Source organism: Phyllobates terribilis, unplaced genomic scaffold (assembly GCF_046119375.1).
Source record: "Phyllobates terribilis strain yellow unplaced genomic scaffold, ASM4611937v1 Scaffold_5__5_contigs__length_657084704, whole genome shotgun sequence".
Taxonomy (NCBI): domain Eukaryota; kingdom Metazoa; phylum Chordata; class Amphibia; order Anura; family Dendrobatidae; genus Phyllobates; species Phyllobates terribilis.
Genome location: NW_027362765.1, coordinates 151,804,774 through 151,828,149, shown reverse-complemented (window position 1 = coordinate 151,828,149; position 23,376 = coordinate 151,804,774). Strand labels below are relative to the sequence as shown.

Below are 23,376 nucleotides of genomic sequence, written 5' to 3'. Positions count from 1 at the left end.
GGTGGACATTTTTTTAAGGTGGCAGACGTGTTAATAACTTTACAGTAATTATACTTTTACTCACAATGTAATATTAGTGATTACTTTCTATATTAATTACGAACAACTACAGGATGGTGACACCTATGTATCTGGTAGGAGGCGTGCATTGCCAAGAGTACTTATTTTGATATTAGATTTGTTTTAGTATGAAAACTATGATTCATGAAAAGAAAAAAAGATTTTTAGGCCGGGGTTACACGAGCATAGATTCTCTCTTCTGAGAGCATCGGCTTGATAATATAAATGACACTTGCTTCAAACTCTGATTAGAGTTTAATCTGAGTGTCAGCATGGTGAGGAGAAGATGGAGAACAAAATTTCTCCATTATCTCCATTCTGTGAGGCCGTGGATGTCAGACTGCACTCCGATGTCATCCGAGTGCAGTCCGATGTTTTCCACATACCCAAAAACTTGAATGGCCGAGTGCGATCCTATTAGTGGTGCAAATAGCAGTATGCTGCGATTTTATTCTCATGTCGAATCGGTATAAAAAAAAAAAGCTGATCACCACTGCCCCATAGAATAACACTGATCCAAGTGCTATCGGATGAAAAATTCGATAACACTCGTGTGAACGAGCCCTTACAGCTAAAGCCCCAAGAGACATGGATGAACTGGTATACTAGTGTCAATGCAAAAAGGCTTCAATACAAAAATATAGCAGATCCCTGAGAGATTGCCTTATGACAGACATGATGGTATATTGCTAGTGAAAGCAACACTGTGACACATCATCATCCGGAAGCAGAATGATAAGGTCATGGCATCTGGAAAAAGCTGAGCAGCGCAGACAGGAGCGAAGTAACATGGTGCTTTCTACTTCTTTCAAGGGATTGTAGAGAAGTCAGACGCTGCCAATCAACACTGATAGTATATCCTAGTAGTATGCCAACAATGTCAGAGTCCATATGGAAATACTCACCAGCACCCGAGAATCATTGTTATCACTGTAGTGGATTTCTACATATTCCGATGATAAGAGATTACTAGGAAAAGAAAGAAAATGTACCATCAATTAATACAACAGAAGGGGAAAACCGTGTATCATATGTTACCTATGAGAACAACATCAGATACACGCAACTAAGCTTCTCTAAGGAAATGTTGCAGTTGGCTATGGAAATATGGCCTGTCCTGCACTACTTCATAAATACAGATTTAGATGTTAGAGAAATCCACGAAATTTCTGAAAATGCTGTGAATTTATCAATACAGATACTGCAGTATTTTCTGTACAGAATTATTATTGGGGTAGTTATGAATATTCTTCAGGGGTTGGGGATGTTGATCATTGTAAAATTAAGTGATATCTGGAATTTTCCTTTGATCATTGTAATAGTATATAAGCAATATTAGATAATCTGCGTTGTCTAAACGTTCTACCATGACCTGCAGATTCTTCGGAATTGTCTCCCATCGCTTACATCTGTAACGTCATTGGTCAGCAATTACAAAGGGAGCTGCCAGATGAGGATCTTGATGATTTGCCCAAGTGCATTCAGTGTGGCAGAACACTCCTCAGACTACCATTAATCCCCTCATTAATAGCAGCCAAGGCATGGAAGTGGAAGGATTTCTGTACATTGGCGCTCATACTCGATACTGAATATATTGAGGTATTCTGAAAATTTTGTTTCCATCTTTTCACTATTTGCATGTATTTAACATGTATATCCATCCCAGGGCCGGCATCAGCACCCGCCGCACACGGGCAAGTGCCGGGGCCCTGAGCAAGCGGGGGGGCCCACTCGCCGTCAGGCACCCCGCCGCGCTATGGGACCCATGAGCGGAGGAGAACGGTGCCAGCGCCCGCTCCCCCCCACTTGCTCAGGGCCCCGGCAGCCGGCACAATACTTACCTCTTCCCGTGCCTCGGCAGCAGGTCCTGTCTCTTCCGCGGCTGCTGCACAGTGAAGTCCCAGGTCAGAGGGCGCGGTGACTTCTTTCCACCGCGCTCTCTCCTGAGCAATCACAGCACAGAGCGTGAAAACGCCAGCGACGCTGGAGTCCAGAGCAGCGGCAGCAGGTGAGAAGTGAGGTGAGTATTTGATTTTTTTTTTATTGTATGGAGGCATAAGGCATGGGGCATTATGTGGTGGGGTGGGTGTGACATCCTGCATGGGGCATTATATTGTGGGGTGGGTGTGACATCCTGCATGGCGAATTATAAGCAAGGGGGGGGGTGTGACATCCTGCATGGGGCATTATAAGGGAGGGGGGGGGTGATATCCTGCATGGGGCATAAGGGAGGGGTGGGGGTGTGACATCCTGCATGGGGCATTATAAGGGGGTAGGGGTGACATACTGCATGGGGCATTATAAGGGGTGTGTGACATCCTACATGGGGCATTATAAGGGGGGGTGGTGACATCCAGCATGGGGCACTATATGGGGGGGACAACCTGCATGGGGAATTATGTGGGGGGAACAGCCAGCATAAGGCATTAGGTGGGGAGGAACAGCCTGCATGGAGCGTTATATGGGGGCCAGTATTCTGTATGGAGCGTTATATTGGGGCCAGTATTCTGTATGGAGCGTTATATGGGGGCCAGTATTCTGTATGGAGCGTTATATGGGGACCAGTAGCCTGTATGGAGCATTATATGGGTGCCAGTATTCTGTATGGAGCATTATATGGGGACCAGTATCCTGTATGGAGCGTTATATGGGGGCCAGTATTCTGTATGGAGCATTTTATGGGGGCCAGTCTCCTGTATGGAGCATTTTATGGGGGCCAGTATACTGAGTGGAGCGATTCGCCGGTTTCTGATCTATTGCGGAATTTACAATAGATATCACTCATGTAATGTAAGAAGTGAAATCTTTGGCATTGTACTATATATATATTTCTCTGCGGCATCTGTGCATCATGAATCGTGGTATGTGTTAAAGGGGTCCACTGAGACTCTTTCGCCCGGGGCCCACAAAAACCTGGAGCCGGCCCTGATCCATGCTGTGATTTCCATAATTCCACAACTTCTCCTTCTTGGTGTGGCAATTTCAATGTTGAGGCAGATAGATAGATAGATACATAGATAGATAGAAAGAAAATTGAGAGTGCAGCCATGCAGTCTGCCTTTACAAACATTTATGGGTTGTTCTAAATTGCTCATTGAATTTGAGCGTAGTCCTAAAATAGGATTCCATCACTTTAAAAATGTGATGTTATTGAAAAGTGAAAGTATTTAGGAACTGCAGCAACTCAGCCACGAGGTGGAAACCACATAAAGTTACAAAGAGTGGTCTCTGCTGTTTCAATAATTGTGTCCAAACCTCCACTATCATTAAAATCAGCACAAAAACTGTGCGCTGGTAACTTTATGTCATGGGTTTCCATGGCCAAGCAGCTGCATGCAAGCCTTACATCCCCAAGCACAATGAAAAGTGTCGGATGGAGTGGTGTAAAGCCATCACCACTGGACTCTGGAGTACTAGGATGGTTTTCTGTGAAGTAACAGATCAAGAATCTCTATCAGGCAGTCTGATGGACGAGTCTGGGTTTAGTAAATGCCAGGAGAACATTACCTGCCTGACTGTATTGTGTTAGCTGTAAAGTTTGGTGGAGGAGGGAAAATACTATGAAGTTGTTTTTAGGGTTTCGCATAGTCCCCCTAGTTTAGTGAAGGGGAAAGAGAAATGCTTCAGCATACCAAGGTCTAAGGGTGTAAAGTTTCTCCTTGTGGACATGCTGGCTTTGGTATACCAATGTAAGGAGACGTATTCGCCGTGCAATGCTCCTCTGGGAAATTAAATATGCAAATTGCCTCTTCAGAGAGGAAGAGGACTATAACTGCCAGGGATGGTATGTCACTCTCCACAAGGAGAAACTTTACCCCTTAGACCTCAGCCCAGAGCCTCCCAACTAGCCAAATCAGATCTCATACTTTGCACTGATGAGGGGCAATACCCCAAAACACCGTGTCTGCAAATTGAGATTCTGAATTGGCTTTTATCCAAGTCATATTGCACAACTCGTTAAAGGGTTGATAGTGACTTGTTGAATTGTTGCTTCCAATAGGTGGTGCTATAGAGTTCTAGTCCTCTTCCTCTCTGAAGAGGCAATTTGCATATTTAATTCAGCATACCAAAACATGTTGGACAATTTTCTGGTTCCAATTTTGTTGTTACAGTTTGGGGAAGGCCATTTTCTGTTCCCCATGACTGTGCACAAAGTAAGGTCCATAAAGGAGTGGTTGTGTGAGTTTGGTGTGGAAGAACATGACCGGCTGCACAGAGCCCAGACCTCAACCTCATTCAACACCTTTGGGATGAACTAGAACAGAGATTGTGAGCCCGGCCCTCTCATCTTACAGCAATGTCTGACCTCACAGATGCTTTTCTGGATGAATGGGCAAAAATTTTCAGACACCTCAAAAATTTTGTAGAAAACCTTCCCAGAAGAGTGCAAGCTGTTATAGCTGCGAGGGGGCCGACTACATATTAATACCTATGGGTTTAACATGGGATGTTGTAAGACGTTCAGTAGGTGTGTAGGACTCCCAAACCTTTTGTCCATATAGTGTAGATTGATAGATAGATAAATAGATATAAAAGTGAAAAATAAGATTCAGCACCAGCTATCCAACGAGTGGGTGCAAGGCTTCCCATGCAAATCCTAATCCTCCAGATAAATATAAAAAAGGGGAACAGCAGCACTCCAAATCCAAGAAAAATAGTGATATTTATTTGCCCAACATGACAACGTTTCGGTTCATTTTAGATAGATAGATTTCTGATAACAGTTTTTTGTACTTTGTCTGCTTGGAAATGTGTGAATAAATGAATATTTGATCACTATCTAAGACTTCACAGCCCAGTGTCACAGACTTCAGTGCAGAAAGTGAGGGAGGAGAAAATAGCACATGTCCTACTTTCCGCCTTCCATGTTCCTTCATGCATTCTGTGAAGAAGTGTATATTCACAAACTGCACTTTGCAACAGAAATCCCACGATACTGATCCCTATGTGTATGTATTCTATTATTCTCAGTTTCTTTCCCTCCACAGAAAAAAACAAAACAAAAACAAAGTGTGAAAAGTCAAAATCCCTTACATGCCCATAACTTGACCAAGATTTAGTTGGATGAAGGTAAAAGGTGGGAATGCATAATTTATACTCACTGGTTGAGCTCCAGGTCCAGAATAAATTCTTTCTTGAATGCTGGCACCAGGAAACTGACGCTGGCAAGATGAGCCGGCTACAGAAATAACGGGAAAAGTGTAAAATCAGGGTGAAAATTCTGCTTCATAAAGAGATGTGAAAAGGAAACAGTTGATTTTTTCCTAATGTGTCTGTTTTCTTAAATACTTGCATTATCTAGTAAATAACATATTTTCTGAGAACTCTGTATTGTGGCAATCCTCTATTATTGTTCCTGGAAATGTAGGACTATACTGAACAGGAGCACACAACTCTCTAGCCTCCCGGGTTCCTGCTTGCCGGGGTAAGGTCCGCTCCTTTGGGCCAGTGGCACCATCACACTGCTGACCCGGACTGTGCACTTTACATTGCTCCAAGAAGAGGCAGCTTTAACTCTGCAGAAATCAATCTTTAATCAAATATGCTAATAAGGTGCTCATTGTACCCCTTGGTGTGGCCAAACAGATCAGTGCACCTTCCCATCTACTTCTTTTACAATTAGTTCCTCTTCCTTGATCGACAGCCCTGGCTTTGCAGTAGCAAGAGGAGGGCGGAGATAGATGGAAAATGAGTAGGTGGGAAGGGTCACTGAACTGTTTGGCTACATCAAGTGTGCACTGGATTCCTCATTAGCATATTCTGGAAAGTGCAGCAATGGATATGGACACTAATAATATGGTTTATCTTAAGACTATGTTTCGTACAAGGAGCCATGGTTGATTTAAACCAGGGGTCTCAAACACCATTCCCGTGAGCCGCATGCGGCCCTTCAGGCTCTATTGTACAGCCCTCGGTCCCCTGAGATGATCGCGGCCCAGTACAGGGACACACATTCAATTGAAATATATTGCGGTGCAGACACCGGCTCTCTGCACCGCAATACCAGTATCAGCCACTGGCCAATGAGAGGCCGGCAGCTGACGCTGACATCTCCATCGCGACCACGCATAATGTCATTGCCATGCGCAACCCCGGCTGTGGAGGAGGAAGAGGACACTGTTCGCCGAGGGAGCGAGGTCAGGTGAGAAGGATTTTTTTATGTGTGTGTAAAGAGCGACAGAATGTGGGACAAGTACAAGATGGGGACATTACCACAAGAAGGGGGCAAGGTTGGGGACATTACAATATGATGACAACCAGGATGGGGACATTACTATAAGATGGCAACCAGGATGGGGAGATTACTAAATGATAGGGACCAGGATGGGGACATTACTACAAGATGGGGACATTACTACAAGATGGGGACCAAGATGGGGACATTACTAGAAGATGGCAACCAGGATGGAGACATTACTATAAGTTGGGGACCAGGATGGGGACATTACTATAAGATAGCGACTAAGATGGGGACATTACTATATGATGGTGACCAGGATGGGGACATTATTATATGATGACAACCAGGATGGGAACATTACTATATGATGGCAAAGAAGATGGGGACATTATTACAAGATGTGGACCAGGATGGGTACATTACTACAAGATGGGAACAGGATGAGGACATTACTACAAGATGGGACCAGGATGGGGACATTACTACAAGATGAGGTTATTCCAGAATTGCAGACATTACTACAGGAAATTTACCTGGCTGAGTTTGAGACCCCTGATTTAAACAGTTTTTTTGTGCTGAGAGACTCCCTTTCAATTGTTCCAAAGGAGGTCTCCAGAACAACAACTGTAAAGTAAGAGACTGTCTGACATGATGTTATGCCAGGTAAATTTTTGGGATTACACGTTTGTACACTGTAAGAATAAGGCAATTCTAAAACTCAGGCCAATCACATCCACAAATTGCGGTCGTGTGCTCATCCGCACAGCAGAAGGGTGCAGGAACTGCCTAACATGCAGTAGTCCGGTACATAATTTGGACCAGATTGGCGCATGCTGCGATTCTTTCATGCAGATCTGAGTACATACAGTTGTCTAACATCGGTCTGGGTGCTGTCCATGTGCAATCCAATCTGCACATGGAGCAAAAAAATATGCCCATGTGAACATACTCTATATAAATACACCCGGTAGCTGCGCCGCCCTTATTTAGTTGTAACTTATCACTCAATTTATGCTACCCAGACCACAGACAGCATGAATTTGAGCCTGGCTGCACAATTGCAGCTATTTTACTCTCTTTGCGTTTCAGGGAAAACATGGTTTGAAGAACCGGCTGGATACTAGAGGGAGAGATGTGACTAGTCCAGTGCTATCCTGGACAACTTCTCCCTGAACCAGTCCAGGTGATTCACAGGGAGCAGCGTGGGGAGAAGTTGGCCGGGACAGCACTGGACTAGTCACGTCTCTCCCTGTAGTCCCCGGCCAGATCTTAAAACCATGTTTTCTCTGAATCCCCAAAGCATTTCAGAACAAAGCATACCTGGATGCAATTGTGCAGCCAGGCTCTGATTCATGCTGCCCGGGGTTTGGGCAGCATGAATTCCATGACAGCTTTTCCTTAGCAATAATTTATTACATGCCTCATCATCACCAGTGAATATGAAATGAGGCCAAGCTTTTAATGAGGATTTGTGGATAACACAAGACATGTGGCAGTTCTCACACATTCTCCTCTTACATCTATGTCCTGGCACAAAGCCCAGAGTAATGAACCAGCAGTAGGATACAAACTGCATAAACAAGCATGAAACAAAGTATGACGCCCCCTAGCATCGGACTCTCCCAGTCTACAGTGACATCAGTGACTATAGGATAGAGGGGTAATAAGTGATCCGCACAGGACGGTTACCAAACACCCAATACTCTGTTCTGTGTCCATTACATGATCTCTAGTACATCTGTGAATGGGTTAAGCTTACGCTACAAGGTTGCCATCGGGAGGTTTGTGTTTCTATGCAATTAACTCCATCTCTCTTTTTTTAAATTGGAAATATATTGATAAAGTTGTAGAGATCCATCTGGACTTCCATATACCTCTAATTTTCTATGAAGACCCACTTCATGCCACATAACAGAGAGGCTCAGCACAAACAGACCTATACAGGCAATGTGCACTGTCATTTGCTGTGTGCATGGTTCTAAAAAATGTCTTTTTCCCCAGAAACTGTGCCTCTTCTGGCTATGTGTTGTATCTGGTACTACATGTCTATGTATTTCAATATGGATGGGACTAAACGATGACGTGCCATTGATACATATTGCAGGTCAATGGAGCCACATTGCGACCCCTTGAGTACAGCGACTATAACAAGCAAGTCGCAAAATCCAACTAAGTTTTTGCAGCTTGCTTGTTGCTTGTACCTTAGAGGTCACAATGCGAATCCATTCACCTGCATTACGCTGCAATGTCGCAGTGGCACATAGCCATCATTGGCTGTGTGACCAATGTTGTCGCCAAAGTCGCCGCCAAACTGCAGTCTCAGAATGGGATGCAATACCAAAATCCATGGAACTATTCAAAGATGCAGATCCTTTTTCCAATCCCCAAAATAGCATACATGCATAATTAAATCTGGAGCAGAGAATGACTGTTCCTTCCAAAGACAATAATGTGATCCTCCGTATGGGGGCTCATTTACATGCTCACGTTCTCTCTGTATACCTGACCAAATCCAGCAGAAGGAAGAAGGATTATTATGAGAAAACTTACTAGATTAGGGTTGCTTTCATTTCTGACCCGAGTGTCCAGCTGGTATCTGCGGGTTTCTGCTCCCGACGTCCGCCCAATTAACCTTCTGGGGTGCGTGATCTGGGGCAGTTCCAGGGTCTGGTGCCATTGGGTAAAAGATTCAGACTGACCAGTATCAGTGGGAGATGTAAAATCTTCTAGAGGAACCCCTGGAGTGGAGACCATATGGTTAGGAGAGGTGACTTCTAGAGGATCTTAGTATCAGAAACAATCCTCACATACTCCCTTTAAAGACGTGAAATTAATTCTGATGAAAAAAATGACAGCATAATTTCACAGAAGCACACAGCCATGTTCTTTAAGCTATGCCCAGGGTGAATATAACTAAAACTTGGTGGTGGAAAAAAGGAAAAAGAAGGGCGTCCTGGTGCATATTTCATGCAGAACCATCCAGTGTGGTCACTTATCTCAAGAACTGGAGCTTAGCAATATCCCAAGGGTCCCTTTGTCCTGCTGACCTCATTAGTATACAATTCTTGACAGAAGTTATGTCGCTTATCCATGTTATGTAAATAAAAGCTTATAACCTGACGTTAAATTCAGCCATTGGTTTTATAAATTACTCTTTTGAAAGATGAAACCCTCCCAAATTTGGTTTAGATAAAGAAAATAAATTGGCATCAATGCTGAAATATTGATAATTTAATGAACGGTCAGAATGGTCAGATTTTGGCAAGACAAAAGTTTTGTCGCCCACAGAAAGTAATGTGATATTCAAACAAATAATTATCTTAAAATACAAATATATGTTGCTTAACATTGATGAATGAAGTTGTGGTGCTATTAGAGTCATATTTAATATTTTGTGTGACTTCCATGAGCTTGAAGGGCTGCATCCATGCGATTCAACAATGATTCATACAATTTATTAATGAAGTCATCAGGAATAGCAGAGAATGCCGTCTTACATGCCTCCCAGAGTTCATCTAGATTCTTTGGTTTTGTCTTCCAAGCTTCCTCTTTCATCCTACCCCAAACATGCTCAATGATGTTCATGTCTGGTGACTGGGCTGGCCAGTCCTTGAGCCCCTTGATCTTTTTTGCCTGGAGGAACTTTGTTGTAGAGATGGATGTATGAGATGGAGCACCATCCTGCTGCAGAATTTGACCCCTTTTATGATTTGGAATGTAAGAGGTAGCTAATACTTCTTGATATTTTAGGCTATTGATATTGCCTTTCACCTTGCAAATGTTTCGCACACCCCCATACTGAATGTAACCCCAGACCATGATCTTTCCACCACCAAATTTAACTGTTTTATGGGTGTATTTTGGATCCATACAGGCTCCAGTAGGTCTCCTGCAGTATTTGCGTCGGCTGTGGTGTAATTACACTGAAGATTCATCAGAGAAATCCACCTTCTGCCACTTTTCCAGCGTCCATCTGTTTAGCAGGCTGTGGGACTTTGCAAATGCCACACGGTTTTTTATTTACCTTTTGTTTAGTGCTGGTTTCTGGGCACTGATTCGACCATGGAGGCCATTTCGAGACAGAATCCTACAAACTGTTCTAGTTGACACAGGGACTTGAGGTGACCAGGCCTGTTGGAGCTCTGCTGCAGTGGAAGAGGGGCTTGCTTTGGATTTTCTAACCAACAAACGTTCCTCCTGAGTAGTTGTCCTGCGGGGTCTGCCGGACCTGGGCTTGTCAAACACATCTCCAGTCTCTTCAAATCTTTTTTTAAATCTTTGTACTTGACGCTGAGACACATTAAAGGTGCTAGTCACCTCTGCAGTGGATCTGGTCTTCAGCCTCTTGATAATCAAGGCTTTGGTCGCAGGGTGGATTTTTGGCATGTTGTTAGAGCTCAAGTTGCAGTTCAAGTGAAGGTCTGGGGTGCTGGGTTTCTTTAGATACACACCCACTAATTAACCGATCATTTACTGAGCACTGGTGAGGATGTAAACTAGGATTGGGTGCATTATATGACCAGGAGACAAAACTTTTGTCTTGCCAAAATCTGACCATTCTGTGTTCATTAAATGATCAATATTTCAGCATTGATGCCAAATTATTTTCTTTACCTAAACCAAATTTGGAAGGGTTTCAGCTTTCAAAAGAGTAATTCATAAAACCAATGGATGAATTTAACGTCAGGTTATAAGCTTTTATTTACATAACATGGATAAGCGACATAACTTCTATCAGGGAGTGTACAGTGTTTACAAGGGTTGGTCCATATGGTTGGGTTCCTGGTTTGCTTAGTCTGCCATTACACTAGACAAGCCTGCATTTACTATCACTTTGGCCAGAATCTAGGTAAATACAAGAATGGGACTGAGTGACCCTTAGCAACTAAGTTACACTTGTGGAGATGTCTCTTTAACAAGAATTTCATCCCGTCAGCTGCATTATTAATGGATTAGATTGCAGCTCATCCACTTGTGTTCGGGAACTTAAAAAGACTGTCTAGTCAGGAGCTATCATGATATGTATGTCAGTAACTGTAGGGGAATTATGTTTGCTCTTGGCTGCTTTTTAGCTTAGCACTATTAGGGCAGAGCTGTGATTTGTGACTACAATTTATCTACAGTGTTTACAGGAGGTGTGAGGTAGTCTAGGACACACCCCTGCTTCATCATTGGTTCAGGCTGGTACTCACTCTGTAATCCCCGCTGCTCTGCTTCTCCAGATTGGCTGTTGCATATCAGACAAACCCACCACAAGTTTATGAGGAAGTCTTTGTATGGAGACCTGATTTCCAGTGCAGCAAAGGGAAACCGCCAGTGATAAAAAGATGACCACTAGATAACCACCGCACATATCCCGCGTGAAATACGCCTTAGGAAGGGGGAATCTGGGGGGTCACTAATGCTCCGTGGTTGAAGGAATTTTCGGTTGAGAAAATATAAAAGCCCAATCAATATATAATGACAAGTGATATAACTATGTACTATACTTAGTTTTTCACCATTTACAAGATTTTTGTTTATTGTCAGCGAATGGGAACATAGCCTCAGATAACGGCTGAAACATCCCACAATCATGTCTTGTTTCTGATTGCCAGTGCCTTTTGGATCTGATCAGGCCTTTATCAACATATTAGTTTGCTTGGTACGTGTGCTATCCGTTATTGTTGTGGATAGATCACGGACTGTTGCAATGAATGTTCTTTTTCACACGTCCTTTTTTTCTGTGGACTGTTTGCCCGCAAAAAAAAAAGAACAGAGACATGTGACACTTTCATCAAGGCTACAGACAACCTCACCAGTACAAGTCAATGGCCTAGTGAAAAAAAGCCAAGGGCTCACCAGTTACATTTACTCTGGGGCCCACTGTTCTGCTACATGAAAATATTACATTCCCCTCATTCAAATATATAACTATGATTCTATAGCAGTCTGTACATGGTGACTCAAGTTTAATATGCCAAAGACTGTTCATATAGGGTGGTGGCGGGGTCACTCCTGCACAGGGGCCCCCTGGTGGATTCTCCTGTTCCACTGTGGGCTAGTCCAAGCCTGCATCCATGTGATGCAACAAAGATTGTAAAAACTGACACAGTGATCAAAAATGGGTCCACCATAATGAAAAATACAAGGACCGTTTTTCACATATGAAAAAGAAACCCAACCTACTAAACCAGCCTAGGAATATTTTTATTTACTGATAGCAACAGAGATTAAAGAAGCACTCCTCCCATCAAAGTTGTTATCCTCTATATATTGCAATCATATTACAGTATATGGCACTGTGTACTTACAATTGCTCATTTTGTCTTTCTACCCAGTTAATTCTTCTTTTTCCATTAGGTCTATGACTTCACCTGATTAAAAACAGACTAGCTGAATCCTTCTGAGCTCTATGTAGGAACAGGAAGTCTCTTTTCTCTGTATGAGTCATCATTAGAACTACAATACTACATCACTGCAAGGTTCCTGGCAGCCCAGCTCCACCTCCTCTTCAACTCCTGACCCAGCTGCTTTGTTCCTCCCTCCTGCCAGGTCATAGTTAAAAATTACCAACTGTTTTGTTTCTACAGGTCCTATACAGACTGATGTGTCTCTATATTAACAGACCACAAACAAACTCTGTACAGTCTGATCTTGCAGTCTAGCTGTCCTTCTTGTTAACCAGTTTTAAACCCGGCCATTTGCTCCCATTCCTGACAAGGTACAGTTTAGGTTTTTTTCATAGGAAAATAAAGGAAATACATGTCGGGTTTTCACTTTTTTTATGACCGCAAAGGATCTCTAAATACATTTAAAAATGTGTTTCACTTTCTGTAACAATTATTTTTATATAACAGATTTTTTAAATGTATATATTATTCATTTATTTCACATATTGTGCCACCCATAAAGTCATAAAAGACCTTTGGAGGGCATTTCAATATTAAAATACTTTTTTTTTGTAATGTAAGTTCCCCTGTAACTGGGGTTGGTATATTAGCCCCAGTACAGTGGAAATGCAGCTTCATGGTTGCATAGCAGAGCAAACTAGATCTCCTAGGATCCAACATCTCCTACTCCCTCCCTACACCCAGCGATCACATGACTGGTGGGTCAGGAGGAGGAAGCTGTGTTAGTGCTTCTTATTACTGTATACACAGCACTTGTTCAGTACTGTGTATACAGCAATCAAGACGGCAGAGACGATAATAAACAGTCTCTACCTTCTCTATGAGAAACCTGCCTGTGTCTGACAGCCAGATCCTGCATGATTGCATGCAGCTGCTCTACTATGCAGTGACATCTTAGAATGTCACTCCAAAGTAGAACGTGGACTGCTCTGACCTTTATTGTCTATAGGTGGTTCTAAAGTAGTTAACCACCCAAACTTAACATAGCCTGATAGTCTAAAGTAGGTAATATAGTTGGCCCCATTCACTTTAGTAGACACCTGCAGGAGGCAAATGGAGCATTGTGCAGGGAAAAATTTGTGAAAGGGGTGCAGTGTTAAATCAGCACAGTGGCCCCTTTATTCTCAAAATCAGTGGGAGTTCCTGAGATTGGACTGTCCTCCCCCATATCTATCATACAGTGATATCATATATCCTAGCGTTTATCTTGAGATATATTTAGAGTTGTACGAAATCCAAAAATTTCTGTAAGCAGGGAACTATGATCAACCCTGCAGATGGTGCACAAAGCTCCAAACTACTCCAAGTTGCATTTCAATTCTATCTGTCTGTTATTAACATTTTCAGACTTTGTTTAGTGATATTTTTGTGTTGGTACCCCTCAAGGGCCCCTTCATGTATGTGCAGACAGAATTTTTGAGAGGTGATCAAAAACTGAAAGGGAACTATTTAGACCTTCATATAGGGGTCTTAGCCCCTATAAAAAATCATATTTTTACTGAATAAAGTGAATATAATAGAACAGCACCAAAAGGTTCTGTGAACCAAAACATTGCCACATGGGCTAGTTACAGTCCACTTTTTCCTTGCATTTTCCATTGGAGTGCTGCCTTTTTTTTTTTTTTTTTCATTTTTTATACTTGTACTGTAGATTTTACTAAATTTGATAGAAAAACTGTTTTATTACAAATGTAAATGAGGGGGCTACAGTGCACCCTTGTCCTGGCCAAAGACTCGATGCATCTTGCCACTCCCCTTCAATTACAATACGTCGGCCCTTCCGATCGATGCCTGATCTAACTCCTCAGCCTAGCGCTTATTGACACTGGCGTGTTGAGCACCTGCATACAGTGTCAGTGTGCACAGGTTCAGAGTTCTCATCTCCCTCTCCTATGTATAGTGGCAGCTCGCTACACACACTATCACAAAGCAGCGGTGGCTGACGCCGACAGGTGAGGGATAAGAATCTGCACAGTGTCAGTGTGCACACACTGTCATCTCCCTTTAATGTGTGCAGCGGTTGCACGCTGCTGTGTCCTGTGCGCAGCGAGCAGCTGTGATACACAGGAGAGGGGAATTAGAACAATGTCACTGCACACACTGATATTAAGTATTGGCCCTTGTGTTAGGCTGCAGAATTCGATCAGGCAGTGAGCGAGTGGCGTATTTTATTTGAGAAGATGGTAAGGTTCACCATGCGCTTGGCCAAATCCAGGGTGCACCAAAGTTCCCTCATTTACATATGTAATATGTTTTTCTATAAAACAAATGTACTAAAATCTACAGTATCCGTATGATTTTGATAGAGGCTAAGATTTAAAGAGTTCAATTTGAGTTTTGACTTTTTTTTTGAGGAAATTTTAGTTTCCTGAAGTGCCTGTGGCAAAGATTTTTTTCTTCCTGAGGCATTTTCTTTGCAGTTTTTTGATTGAACAGTACCTAGTTAGGAGTGGATTCCATTAAGAGCCTCTTCAAAGAAGTTACATGCACTTTCTTTTTTTTTCAACCAGACATTTTTCAAAACCTGAAAGGGAAAAACGCTCAAAATCCTTAATCCCTTTATGACGTAGTACTTAATAGTACGCACCACGTCATAACCCCCGGTTCAGCGCGGGCTCCGGCGCTGAGCCTGCACTGAACCAGGCACATGTCAGCTGATTCTTACAGCTGACATGTGCCCGCAACAGCAGCGGGTGGAATCGCGATCCACCCGCACCTGTTAACTAGTTAAATGCCGCTGTCAATCTCTGACAGCGGCATTTAACAGCGCCGCACCAGAAGTGCGTCACTTACCCCGACCACCGGTGACCCCATCACATGATTGCGGGTCACCAATGGGTTGGCAACAGACTCCTGTGGTTGTCATGGCCAGATTGCTATGAGCGCCACATAGTGGTCGGCGCTCATAGCAAGTGAGCAAATCTGCTACATACAGGCGATCTGCTTGTCGCCTGTATGTAGCAGAGCCGATCAGGCAAGTGCTGCTTTTAGTCTCCTATGGAGACTATTGAACCAAGCAAAAAGTAAAAAAAAATGTTTTTAAAAGTATAAAAAAAATATATAGATATATATAAAAAAGTTTAAATCACCCCCCTTTCGCCCTATTTAAAATATAACGATAAAAAAAAAAAATACACATATTTGGTATCTCCACATTCAGAATCGCCCGATCTATCAATATAAAAAAAGAATTAATCCGATCGGTAAATGGCGTAACGAGAAAACAATTCTAAACGCCAGATTTACGTTTTTTTGGTCGCCGCAACATTGCAATAAAATGCAATAACGGGCGATCAAAAGATTGGATCTACTCCAAAATGGTATAAATAAAAACGTCTGCTTGTTGCGCAAAAAATAACCCCTCACCCTTCCCCAGATCCCAAAAAATGGAGACACTACGGGTCTCGGAAAATGGCGCCATTTTATTTTCATTTTTGCAAACTTTGGATTTTTTTTTCACCACTTAAATAAAAAATAACCTATACATGTTAGGTGTCAGCGAACTCATAATGACCTGGAGAATAATAATGGCAGATCAGTTTTAGCATTCAGTGAACGTGGTAAAAAAAACAACCAAAAAACAACTGTGGAATTGCACTTTTTTTTTGCAATTTCACAGCACTTGGATTTTTTTTCCTGTTTTCCAGCACACAATATGGTAAAACCAGTGATGTCGTTCAAAAGTACAACTCGCACCCGCAAAAAATAAGCCCTCACACGGCCATATTGACTGAAAAATAAAAAAGCTATGGCTCTGGGAACAAGGGGAGCAAAAACAGAAAATGCTTCAGTCATGAAGGGGTTAAAGAGGATGTCCAATTGAAATGTTTATTTCGGAAACCATCCTAATTGTGTACGTAATGACATGTAAGTACATTAAAATACTTACTGATTGCTGTCTTTCCCAGTTTCCAGCGCCGCTCCATTCCACTTTTAGCCCCCATGACCTGCACACAGACTAACTGGTTGACAAAGGAGTTTGTGAACTGAAAGTCGCTTTCTCAATATAAGTCTATAGAGTCTTGTTCTGCGTCTCCATAGGATTACATTGATGGAAGTACCTCAGTTTTGCACAATGCTGGAAAGAAGGAAAGGATGGCAATCGTCAAGTATTTTAATGCATTAACACATCATTATGAATGTAATTAAGGGAGATTATGAAATAAAACATTAGAATAGAATCTGTCAGCAGTTTTTTTGTCATGTAATCTGATAGCAGCATGATGCAGGGACATAGACCCTGATTCCAGCAATGTATCACTTAGTTTACTGGGTGCAGCAGTTATGATTTCTCTGCTGCAGATCTAGCAGAGCTCAGTTGTTGAGCTGTGTATAACCCTGCCTACACCACAGCTTTCTGTGTACATTGTATAGTGACATAGGACTGCTATTCAGTGGTGAGGATGTGCTTGGACTAGGAGGCACAAAGCCAGTTATCCTGTAGTGATAATCTCCTGCTGATAAAACACTGATTATATTGAAACATCAAAACACATCCTAGTAAGTGACATATCGCTGGAATCAGGGTCTCTGCTCCTGCATTATGGCACTCTCAGATTACATAGCAAAACCTTGTGACAGATTACTTTTAATAAGACTTCTTATTTACCATATTAACAGCAAAGTGGTTTTAATAATCAAAGCACAAAGCATTTTAAGTGATTTTTCAGGCATTTTTGAGCAGACCTGCTCCAAAAAACTTGTTGCTGATAAATAGCCACTGAGCATATTGTAGGATGAGTTACATATGTCCTTCTCAGAGGCTTCTGATTGCTAACTGAGAACCAGGAAGATCATACACAGACAGCAGTGGAGCAACAGATCTAAAGTCCCATAAGCAACTTTGCTTATATCTTTTTTAAAAGAGTATTTTGTTTTCAATTGGCTGCAGTGGTCACATGTTGTAGACGGGACGTAACGGTTGCAGCCCTGGGGAGCAGCAGCAACAAGGAGGCAGCGCTGGAACAGCAAGGGCTTTTACAGGTCAGTAATATTTATTTTGTTATTTTAAATCATTATCTACCTGTGCCCCAATTTTTTTCTGAAAACAGATAACCTACTTGGGGAATATTTTCTCTCTTTCTTGAGGCACAATACAGTCTGATCCACAGATTCCAAAGCATCTATGGAAAAGTGGACGGGGGCCTCAATAGTGTTGTCTAAGATTAGAAAAAAGGGTTCTGCGTTTCTACCTTTATTGCTTGGGACTGCAGGTCTGCGCCCAGGACTTGAATACAGGGGATATGCTATACTAGGCTTAACCCATGGGAAGAAACACAGTACTTACTTAAATTTAACTATTGAAAAGCTTGGTCAATCCGGCAATATCCCACAATAAATAATATACTTTCTTTTTCAAGCATGATAAATAGCAGAAATATGCCACGCTGTAGCTATGTTTGGTGGCAATAGGCACGCCACATGTATGCCCCAAACATTACATGACCAGAGCCTTAAAGGGAATCTGTCATCAGGTTTTCGTTACTCTATCTGAGAGAAGCATGATGTAGTGGCAGAGATCCTAATTACAGCGATGTATCACTTACTGAGCTGCTTGCTGTGATTTTGATAAAATTACTGTTTTCTCTGCTGCAGATCTACCAATTCTCTAAATGCTGAGCTTTATATAACCCTGCCCCCACCACTGATTGGCAGCTTTCTGCCTATGCACAGTCAGTGGTGGGGACATAGCTGGACTACCTGGCAGCAGGTTTACTAGTCCTCTAATGATAATCTCCTGCTGATGAAACAGTGATTTTATCAAAACCACACTAAACAGCCCAGTAAGTGACATAACACTGGAATCAGGGTCTCTGTCTCTACATTATGCTGATCTCAGATTAGGAGGCAAAACCGGGTGACAGATTCCCTTTAAAGAGATCACACATTTTGTCTGCATACAAATCCTATTTCGAGGATTAGCCTATGTGTCATTTTCATACAGAACATCCAGGAGAAACTTTTACAAAGTGGTTTCCAAAAAGGTTCATCTCTGCAGATGGTACATATCACAATTCTGAGAACTCCATGTAGTCAACTTGTCAATTTTTCAGAAGTCCTAGCTGGAGGTGACCAACAACATCTGCATCCATTACAGGAAATGTATCTATTCATCCTGGGATTACAGTAACATTTTCATCTGGTAATATATTTCTGTGGGTAGGAATAGAAACCACCCAGAAGTCATTAAATGGAATTGATTTCCTTAACCAAATCCATGAATATATTTCTGTGACACAGGAGCCTTATTTTTAGTAAATGGTAATAGACAGTGAAAGGGAAGCACACAGAGGTGGTAACGAGAGATGTAAAATCCATCATAGGGGCCAGGAGACTGCACTGAAAACATAGTCCTCGATATTGTTACTGCATCCTCTGGGATATTAACTTTCGCCCCTAAATTGCTGTCCCGAGAGAATCATACAGAGCTGCGTTACCCCCACCCCAAGTCATAAGAGACCACCTCTTCCCCCCTCCCAGCACAGCATCTATCATCTACCTGATGCATTGCAGTATATCTGCTGATGCTACAGAAAGCCTGATGATGGCAGGAAGGAGGGGGCGTTATGGACCCTTTAGGAATTATTAGACTATATCTGATTGATAAAGATCTGGGGTGAGCTAGAAAGTGCGGTCCAAATCATGCTGCTGATCATACATAGATATTCTATATGGACCCATGATCATTCCTGATCCTTGTAAAGCATTCCTATTGACCCAGGTTTCTCCAAGACAGCGGGCACCTCACTACTGATGATGCCAATGCAGAGAGATCATGTAATTGCTCTCATCAGGGAAGATGACAATACATGATGAAAAGAGAGGGGTGATAATGGAAAGGATGAGCAATGAGAGGCGTCAGGTGGAAAAAGTAAGGGTGATAGGAAAGAGGGTCAGAGCAAGAGGAGGGACAGACACAGAGTACAGGGAGGAAGGGGGTCAGTAATCCTATATATGAGGTGCAGGGTCAATAATCAGGGAGGCAGGGGGGAGGAGGGGCAGGAATCATATATATATAGAGGTGCAGGGTCAATAATCAGGGGTGCAGGTGGAAGGAGGGGCTGTAGTAATATATATGAGGCGCAGGGTCAATAATCAAAGGTGCAGTAATCATAAATGTGAGGTGCAGGGTCAATAATCGGGTGTAGGTGGGAAGGAGGGCAGGAATATATATGGAGGTGCAGGGTCAATAATCAGGGGTGCAGGGTGGGGAGGAGGGTCAGGAATCATATATATGAGGTGCAGGGTCAATAATCAGGGGTGCAGGTAGGTGATAAAGGGCAGGAATTATATATATGAGGTGCAGGGTCAATAATCAGGGGTGCAGGTAGGTGATAAGGGGCAGGAATTATACAATATGAGGTGCATGGTCAATAATCAGAGGTGCAGGTAGGTGATAAGGGGCAGGAATTATACATATGAGGTGCAGGGTCAATAATCAGAGGTGCAGGTAGGTGATAAGGGGCAGGAATTATACATATGAGGTGCAGGGTTAATAATCAGAGGTGCAGGTAGGTGACAAGGGTCAGGGTCAATCAGGGCTGCAGAAAGCTGAGGAGGGGCAGAAATCACAGATATATGGAGGTGCAAGGACAATAATAAGGGGTGTTGTTAGGAGAGAGGGTGGTTAATAGTAGATATATGAAGTTCAGTAATTGAGTTGCCAGCAGTGAGAGGGTTAATAGTCACAGGTATGGGAGGTGGAGGGTCAGAAATCAGGGCACAGTGTAGGCTGGGGATAAGCAGAGGATCAAAGAAAGAGGCCAAATACATAATAGATGCAGTGAAGAGGCAGAACACATGGGGTACAAGCTGCAGAATGACACAGATTAGGGGGACAAGCTGCAGAATGACACAGATTAGGGGGACAAGCTGCAGAATGACACAGATTAGGTGGACAGGCTGCAGAATGGCACAGATTAGGTGGACAGGCTGCAGAATGGCACAGATTAGGGGGACAAGCTGCAGAATGACACAGATTAGGTGGACAGGCTGCAGAACGGCACAGACTAGGGGTAACAGGCTGCAGAATGGCACAGGTTTGGGGTAACAGGCTGTAGAATGACAGATTAGGGGGACAGGCTGCAGAATGGCACAGATCAGGGGTAACAGGCGGCAGAATGACACAGTTTAGGGGTAACAGGCTGCAGAATGACAGATTAGGGGGACAGGCTGCAGAATGACACACATTAGGGGGGCAGATATGACAGATCAGAGGAAGAAGGAAAATGCATAGACATTCCCCAGGAGGAAGGAGCTGAGCAGCAGGTAGGTGGCAATGTATCAGGACACGAAGTATAGCAGAGCCAGGGGAGGAGAAGTCAGGATGATGGCTGTAATGAGCTCCACAGATGGCAGAAATGGATGAATGGCTCAGTATTAGGGCACCTGTGCACAGGGTCACCACAGGGTTAGGGTAGATGGGGAAAATTAGGGCACAGGCTGCAAAGTACAGGTGATAGAGAGCAAAAGCATCCGAGCAGCCATCCCCTCCTCCCCTCTGCGGATAGCACTCACCCAGCTCTGACATGGCACAGATCACAGCAGCTACAACCCAGAGCGGCTCTAGACGCATCCTTCATACATAATCACTCAGCCCTGGGCACAGGGGACAGGGCAGTGGCAGGAGGCAGCTTCACCCTGCTGGCAGAGGACATGAGCCCGGCTCCTTTGTGTGCCTGTCACCATCGGGCAGCAGTGAGCTGTGTGCAGCAGGATGGATACTGGATCTGCAGTGTGGGGAGATCCAGTATTACCATAGAGGGGACACGTGAGGAATATTCCCCTCCTCCTCCACCTTTATCTTCATCATTCTTCTCCCCTCCCCCTCCCTGCAACCCCCCCCCCCCCCCTATACCTATCAATCTTATCTCCCCATGCTATGTCTCCCCATATCCTTCCATATATAATGCTCTAACACCAGCTCCTTATATATCACTTATATATTACATACTGATTGTGCAACATGTATCACAGCGATCCTACAGGCAGATACTCAGAGCAATCCGCTGCCTGTGAACGCCAGAGATCCTGCTGCAGAGGCGCATACAGGAGACCCACTGAGTACACTTCATATACAGAACACAGCAAATCATCCAGCCACCTATCCAGGGCCGGCTCCAGGTTTTTGTGGGCCCCGGGCGAAAGAGTCTCAGTGGGCCCCTTTAACACATACCACGATTCATGATGCACAGATACCGCAGAAAAATATATATAGTACAATGCCAAAGATTTCACTTCTTACATTACATGAGTGATATCTATTGTAAATTCTACAATAGTTCAGAAACCAGCGAATCGCTCCACACAGTATACTGGCCCCCATAAAATGCTCCATACAGGATACTGGCCCCCATAAAATGCTCCATACAGGATACTGGCCCCCATAAAATGCTCCTTACAGAATACTGGCCCCAATATAATGCTCCATACAGAATACTGGCCCCAATATAACGCTCCATACAGACTACTGGCCCCCATATAACGCTCCATACAGAATACTGACCCCCATATAACGCTCCATACAGAATACTGGCCCCCATATAACGCTCCACACAGTATACTGGCCCCCATAAAATGCTCCATACAGGAGACTGGCCCCCATAAAATGCTCCATACAGAATACTGGCCCCAATATAACGCTCCATACAGACTACTGGCCCCCATATAACGCTCCATACAGAATACTGACCCCCATATAACGCTCCATACAGAATACTGGCCCCCATATAACGCTCCACACAGTATACTGGCCCCCATAAAATGCTCCATACAGGAGACTGGCCCCCAGAAAATGCTCCATACGGAATGCTGGCCCCCATATAACGCTCCACACGGAATACTGGCCCCCATACAACGCTCCATACAGGATACTGGCCCCCATATAATACATAGTAACATCTTTTTTAAAGTTGAAGGAAGACTAAGTCCATCTAGTTCAACCCATAGCCTAACATGTTGATCCAGAGGAAGGCAAAAAAAACATGTGGCAATGCTAAGCTCCACATTGGGGAAAAAAATTCCTTCCCGACTCCATACGACTATCAGACTAGTTCCCTGGATCAACGCCCTATCAAGGAATCTAGTATATGTAACCTGTAATATTATACTTTTCAAGAAAGGCATCCATGCCCTTCTTAAATTTTAGTAGTGAATCACTCATTACAATATCATGCGGCAGAGAGTTCCATAGTCTCACTGCTCTTACAGTAAAGAATCCGTGTCTGTGATTATGATTAAACCTTCTTTCCTCCAGAGGTAGAAGATGTCCCCTTGTACCCGTCTCTGGCCTCAGAGTAAAAAAAATCAGTAGAAAGGTCTTTGTACTGTCCCCTCATATACTTGTACATAGTAATAAGATCACCCCTAAGCCTTTGTTTTTCCACAGTAAATAACCCCAAGTGTAATAACCTGTCTTGGTATTGTAGACCCCCCAGTCCTCTAATAACCTTGGTCGCTCTTCTCTGCACCCTCTCTAGTTCAGCTATGTCTTTCTTATATACCGGAGACCAGAACTGTACGCAGTATTCTAAGTGTGGACGTGGTAGTGACTTGTATAGAGGTAAAATTATGTTCTCCCATTGAGCATCTATGCCTCTTTTAATGCATCCCATTATTTTATTTGCCTTTGCAGCAGCTGCCTGACACTGGCCACTAAACATAAGCTTGTCGTCCACCAATACACCCAGGTCTTTTTCAGTTACAGTTTTGCCCAGTGTTTTACAATTAAGCATATAATTATAC

The 23,376-nt window shown here is 43.3% G+C and overlaps 1 protein-coding gene across 1 annotated transcript in view; it reads right to left on the bottom strand.

The window, feature by feature from the left end:
• ADAM11 (ADAM metallopeptidase domain 11) overlaps positions 1-21,402 on the bottom strand; it is a 93,831-nt gene extending 72,429 nt beyond the window's left edge. Inside the window, exons 1-4 of the mRNA XM_073683206.1 lie at positions 21,151-21,402; positions 8,792-8,979; positions 5,163-5,239; positions 966-1,029 (exon numbers count right to left, since the gene is read on the bottom strand). Of these exons, the coding sequence (XP_073539307.1) occupies positions 966-1,029; positions 5,163-5,239; positions 8,792-8,979; positions 21,151-21,208 (387 nt within the window). The 5' untranslated portion in view covers positions 21,209-21,402. The remainder of the gene's footprint in view (positions 1-965; positions 1,030-5,162; positions 5,240-8,791; positions 8,980-21,150) is intronic.
• Positions 21,403-23,376: the final 1,974 nt, after the last annotated feature.